Source organism: Leptodactylus fuscus, chromosome 6, assembly GCF_031893055.1.
Source record: "Leptodactylus fuscus isolate aLepFus1 chromosome 6, aLepFus1.hap2, whole genome shotgun sequence".
Taxonomy (NCBI): Eukaryota; Metazoa; Chordata; class Amphibia; order Anura; family Leptodactylidae; genus Leptodactylus; species Leptodactylus fuscus.
The window spans coordinates 141,697,306-141,703,305 of NC_134270.1; the positions used below are offsets into that span (position 1 = coordinate 141,697,306).

Sequence of the window (6,000 nt, forward strand, 5' to 3'; positions counted from 1 at the left end):
TCACATACTATGGGCTACTGAGACAGTTTTGCCCCAATGGGTCATCTCTAGGCTATGGGTTCCTATTGTCTGTGTGGCTGCTGTAAAGCATATCTTTGAATGCAGCTCAGGCAAGTTGGCCACTCCATGTACAGAAAATAGAATAAAAATGTACAATGACAAAATAATTAGGTTTCATTTCTGTATATACTCTATCATTCTAAGCAAAGATTGATATTTGTCTCTTGTATCTAGTCCTCTTTGCCTGCAGCTTTCAGGGGGTACTGCACACCGAACAATGTCCACACGTCTTTTCCTGATATCATGTCCTGACACTGCTCACCATTGGGATGTAATATACAGCAAGAGGCTCATACCGAAGCCGAGGAGACCATGGGCAGGAGCATGGGTAAGTGGACATTGGCTGCTACTTCCTGGAGTAATCCAATAGCTAGCGGTCCAATATAACTAAAAGGGGAATGATCAAAGGACCACATACAGTGTGAGGGGCCAATAAAGGTTGCAGTATACAGTAAGGGGCCAATAAAAGGTCAAAATACTGTATAGGGGTCATTAAAGGGGGGGTTATACTTTTAGGGGGGCATTCACTGTTTTCTATGGCCAAATCTACAGAGGACAACACCTGTAGGGTGAAATGAGTGAGGGCCGTGTAATGCTTGGTCATGTCAAGTACTCCCAAGGGAGAACAGTTTTTGCAGCAGTTCTCTGCTCTGTTTATTAGGGCCCATTCAGACGGCCACAAATGAAGAGGAATTGATGCAGATTTCAGATTCCTCATTTTTGGACTTTCACTCACTGATCAGCTCTAGATGGGGTAAGTTTTCCCATGAACATAATCATATTCAGATTTATGGAGAATTAAAAAAATTTTTGCAAATATTAATAATTAGAAATTTTGCAGAGTGTTATAGATTTTCTCTAACCATCTTAGTGGTGACATCCGTTGCCAATGGACATGACCATGAATGCAGAATCTTTCTATGATCTGGGACTTGTCAGAAACCCAGCCATGATTTCCTTATTGTGTCCGGGTTATCCGGGTTATCTTCTTATACATGTCGTGTTCCTCCCTGATAACCTGTCCACAATAACGACATCATAGTTGGGTTTGTGACAAGTCCCAGATTATAGAAAGTTTCTACCTTCATGGTCGTATCCATTGGCAACTGATCAAGACAACACATGTCACCACTAAGATGGTTAGAGAAAAATTTTAAAAAAAAAATTAAAAAACATTTTATTTGTCCCATTTTGGGACCAACATATCTACAAATTTTATTCTGTTTATTTGAATGGGAAACCTGCCTGCTAACTGGAGAAAGGAGCATTTTTCTTTGGTAAGATCTATTACAATTTACCTTATATTCCCTTGTAGTATTGACTTATGCACAGTTTGTGACTATTTAACCCCTTCCCACCGTAAACATTCTTCAATTTTTGTTTTTTACTCCCCATTTTCCAAATGCCATAACTTTTTTTTTTTAATCTTCATTTCACAGTGCTGTACGAGGGCTTAATGTTTGCGGGACAAATTGTACTTCTTAATGACACCATATAATATTCTGTATGATGTACTATAAAGCTGGAAAAAAAAAATCAGAATGGGGTGGAATAAACTTTCCTATATGATTCCTTTTTTTGCCATTTTTATTAATGTAGATTGTGAGCCCCATATAGAGATCACAATGTACATTTTTTTTCCCTATCAGTATGTCTTTGTAGTATGGAAGGAAATCCAAGTAAACACAGGGAGAACATACAAACTCCCTGCAGATGTTGTTCCTGGCGGGATTCGATCCCAGGACTCCAGTGCTGCAAGGCTGCCGTGCTATCCACTGAGCCACCGTGTTGCTCCCTGAGCCAAAGATTTTGTTCCTGCCCTTACTCTGCATCTAAATACATACAAGTGGCTTGTTGGCAATTCCCTGATAAATAGGTCCCAGGGCAAATACACTTGTTGCCCCCCCTAACTATACCCTTAATTTACATAGTTACATAGTCCATCAAGTTTGTAGATTAGGGTGTTTTTGGACACAGGGATATCTAATGTGTTTGTGGTTTACTTTATTTTTGTACTTTTATATGCGTTCTAGGGAAAGAGGGGTTGATCACTAATACAATGCACTGCAATGCTAATGCATTGCAATGTATTATAAAATTGCTATGGTTCTATAACAGACTGCCTAGTGTAGCCTGTGATAGAAGTCTATACCAGACAATCCTGGGAGCCTATAGGCTCCAGGCCATCATAGTGATTTTATGGTAAGCATAAAATTATATAATTACTATGTATTATGTAGCCTAAAACCAGACCAGGCTGCAGAAGATGCCCCAAGTTTATTACAGTGACAGATTTGGGACATCTTACTAGATGGTTCTTTCTCCGCGGACTTTCTGTTACATTTAGATCTATGGGAAAACCGCTGATATTTCCGTGACATGCTGTGATTTCCAAAACCGCGCCGGTTTTGGAAATCGTGGCATGTCTGCGCCGTGGTTGTTACTGCAAAGTGGGTCCCCAACCTTAGACACGCAATAAATGTGATGCAAGACATACTAGATTTTGTGAGCAGAATCCTGGTGCATTTTGCTGACACTATGTTCACATTTGTGCCACTCTGTCCATTGTTCTGGTCCATCAGAGGACCAGAACAGTGCACACATGGATTGCTAAAATAGTGGATACCAGCAGTGCCTGAGGGACACCATTGACTATAATGATGGGATCTCACAGGTGTCCATTCTTATAAACTAAGAATGCCGGACCAAAACGTTGGACTTGCTATAGGCACCATGGATTTCCATCCGTTAGGACATCATAACCCGACATGCCAGTAATGTAGGTGACCGTCATAAGAAATACACGTAGACCATGGAAAATAAACTCACTTTATCTGCAACATCATTTTGCTAGCATGGATAATAAAATATACCAGTATACATATAAATATGAGAAGCCATAGCCCTTGCCTATCAGCATACCGGAACGATCCTGAATGACCCCATGACACTTCTTATACTATACTATAGTTTGCACATTATATCGCATTCTCTGTAGTTTTATGTTACTACAAGACTTTTTTTTTTTTGCATATTATAGTTTTATGCAAAAATGATGGTTCCAGTAATACATATGCGGATCTCCCCAATCTCTTGCATGCGTGGTGATGTATACGTTTGTTTCCTCAATGTAACAGGTTGGTCTCAAGGGTTTTGGCTTGGAAATGTCCTCTGAGTTATTTTATTGCCTTTGTAAGTAGAAATGCTGGAATTGTGGATGGATTTTAACTTTACACTTAGGTTGATGAAACAACAGGGCCAAGGTCAAGGCAAAGCTCTGCACTGTGATACGTAGTTCTCCGAGCGTTGCCGTGAATGATGGCAAGTATTTAATAGATATTCCATCGAGGATTTCCTCCTTGTCCTTGCCATTGATGATGCCCAAGGGGGTTAAGAAAACATAGATGTTGTATACGGTGCTTAGAGGGGGGGAAATGGAAGGGTGGCGTCATATGTGCCAGAATGTAATGCTATGGACAAATCTGTCTGAAATCTGTATGTCTAGGGGTATGTTCACACAGAGGAATTGGGAAAGAAGTTTACCTCAAAACCTTCTCCAAAAACAGTCCCTGCTGAAAAAGAAGCGTCCATTACTGCAATAGTGTCCGTTTTTGGAGAGGATTTTGAGGCTGCCATGTGAACCTACCCTGACGTTTAGGCCCAGCAAGTTGGATGGTATTGTGGGGGGAAAAAGTTGCGTTTTCCAAAACTTAAGTGTTTTTGAAAAACGCAACGTGTTATTTTTAACCGCAGAATTGTGAGCGTTTCCATTTTTACCTCCATTTTGTTACTTGGGGCCTTAGACTTGGACATTCTATGCAGATTTCCATTGCAAAGGGTGGAATCCGTAGCCATTCTGTGGCCAATCTGCAACAAAATCCACGTCAGGCAAATTTGTCCATATTGTGAACTCTGATACGTGCGAAGCCACCCGGTCAGTACCGCGGCACCAGTATACATAGCAGCTGATTACGTAAAACCATACTAACACTGCAGCTTTGTTAGGATGATTATATGGAAAGGAACATGACAAACGTTGCGGATGCCAAAAATAGTAGTCGGAATTGATCAGTACATTATGTGATATAGAATAATAATGGGGATGGAGAGTGGGTGGGAGGATCGGATTGTCAATGTGCGAGCACAGGCAGTCATGGTTGTTATTATTGATGATATGGGTTATAATGCAGATGGAATAGAAATGGGGCATGGGTTTGGCACACCAAAGTGTATTAGAGGCATAGGCTTGGCACCGTCAGTGAGGGTGAAGGGATATGCTGGTGACACAGTTTTGACACAATCAGTGTTGACTGTACAAGACTCAAGTTGTCAGTCAGAAAGGCAGGTAGCTAGCTCATGGCAGAAACAATAGCACAAAAGACTGAGAATTAGGGTGCATGGCACTAGACTGACCAGGATGATGCCTAGTAGATGCCCAGTCATCATGAGATAAACACCAAGGGGCAGTGAACTGATATACACGAGGCACAGGAAACCTAGCAGGATTCGCGGCACAGGCCTGCAAGGACAGCAACGTGGAGGAACACAAGATCCAGGAAGCCATGCTAGACTTGATGAGATCTTCACTCTTAGGATGTCTAGCACCGGGGTTTGCTCACCAGGCTCTGGAGCCTCATCTGAGACCTCCATGATAGTGATGACTAGGCACTCGGAAGAATTAGGACACAAGTCCCCGGGACTCAGAAGCACTTCGGGTGCCACGGTGCAGCCACGTCTGTGGATCCATTCATGGCAGCTGAGTTTGGATAGCAGGCCACTGTCATCTGGTAGAAGGTGGACATCCTCGGGAAGTGCAGTTTCTTGACGGCAGAACGGACAACATATTGTAGCCGGTGGGCTTTGAGCCCAGTTCGAAGCCATCTTCTTCAGGCAGCGAGCACACATGCGGTGATCACAACCCAGAACTTTAGGTCGATGTTGCCTGGTATCAAAGCCATTGTAACAGATCTTGCACTCCAGCTCGAGAGGACCAAGTAGTGGCTCCAACGAGTCCCCATCACTGCTGGTCATTTTGGCAAGGACTATAGAGCAGCACAGGCTGGTGGTGAAGGACAGGCCCTGGGGACAAACAACAAGAGAAAAAGTAACAATCTATTATAGGAGACGAGATAGCTGATGGGGCTGATCAGGGGATGGACATGGGAGGTTAGGATAGCCCCTCCGTACATGACATGAGCTCCTGACACGCACTCCCACATCCAGCAAGCACGCTCCTCTCTAACCCTGATCCACCTACACCAGATGATGGAGCGAGGGGTTTGTTTTAGGAAGGGAGGGGGCCGCCACCTACCTCCTGAGTCGTCAGCAGTAATCCGTTTTCATAGAGGGAGAGAATCGGAGGGAGATGAAGTCAGGAATGGGGGACAGTGAAACCGGAATGGCAAGAAGGAGACAGTGATAAAAAGTGGGCTGGAGCGAGAGTAATAGGTATTGAGGGAGGATGGAGGGTGTTACGTAGAGCGATGCAGCTCAGCTCCGTATCACGCCAACATGGAATAAGCCCAGTGGTCGTCATGGAAACAGAGAGACGAGACCTAGCCATCTCATCATACTGCAGTATCTGCGGCCAGAAAGCAGGGAGGACATATACACTGACCTATATACACCACTCTGTACGGCTGGATATGACCGCTACACACAGGTAACACTGTGACGGATATTAACCTATTCAATACTGGTATCAAAAATAAATTTTTATTTTATTTTCGTCTCAGCGCACACAACTACACGAGACAGTAAAACAAAATCTCCTCGCTCCGTAAGCACAAAGTTCTGGCGGCCGTCCAGTACACAAAATCTTAAGCTGCGGCTGTTTATGTGGGATGGAATGAAAAATCGGAGATTGTAAAAAATGTGCTAGTTTTATGGAAAAAAAAATTTGTATAATTAAAGTTCTGCTTCTTTCTGTTACATTTTGTG

General features: G+C 43.0%; 1 protein-coding gene across 1 annotated transcript; it reads right to left on the reverse strand.

The window, feature by feature from the left end:
* Positions 1-3,928: 3,928 nt before the first annotated feature.
* Positions 3,929-5,513, reverse strand: LOC142208730 (E3 ubiquitin-protein ligase RNF182-like). Its single transcript, XM_075277412.1, has 2 exons — positions 5,372-5,513; positions 3,929-5,139 (listed from the first exon to the last, which is right to left on the reverse strand). The coding sequence occupies exon 2, from the start codon at positions 5,089-5,091 to the stop codon at positions 4,390-4,392; it is 702 nt and encodes a 233-aa protein (XP_075133513.1). The 5' UTR covers positions 5,092-5,139; positions 5,372-5,513; the 3' UTR covers positions 3,929-4,389.
* Between the last annotated feature and the right edge of the window lie 487 nt (positions 5,514-6,000).

What these genes read in the sequence shown, in the direction of transcription:
- LOC142208730 (XM_075277412.1), bottom strand. Translation starts at nt 5,091, where the DNA reads ATGACCAGCAGTGATGGGGACTCGTTGGAGCCACTACTTGGTCCTCTC.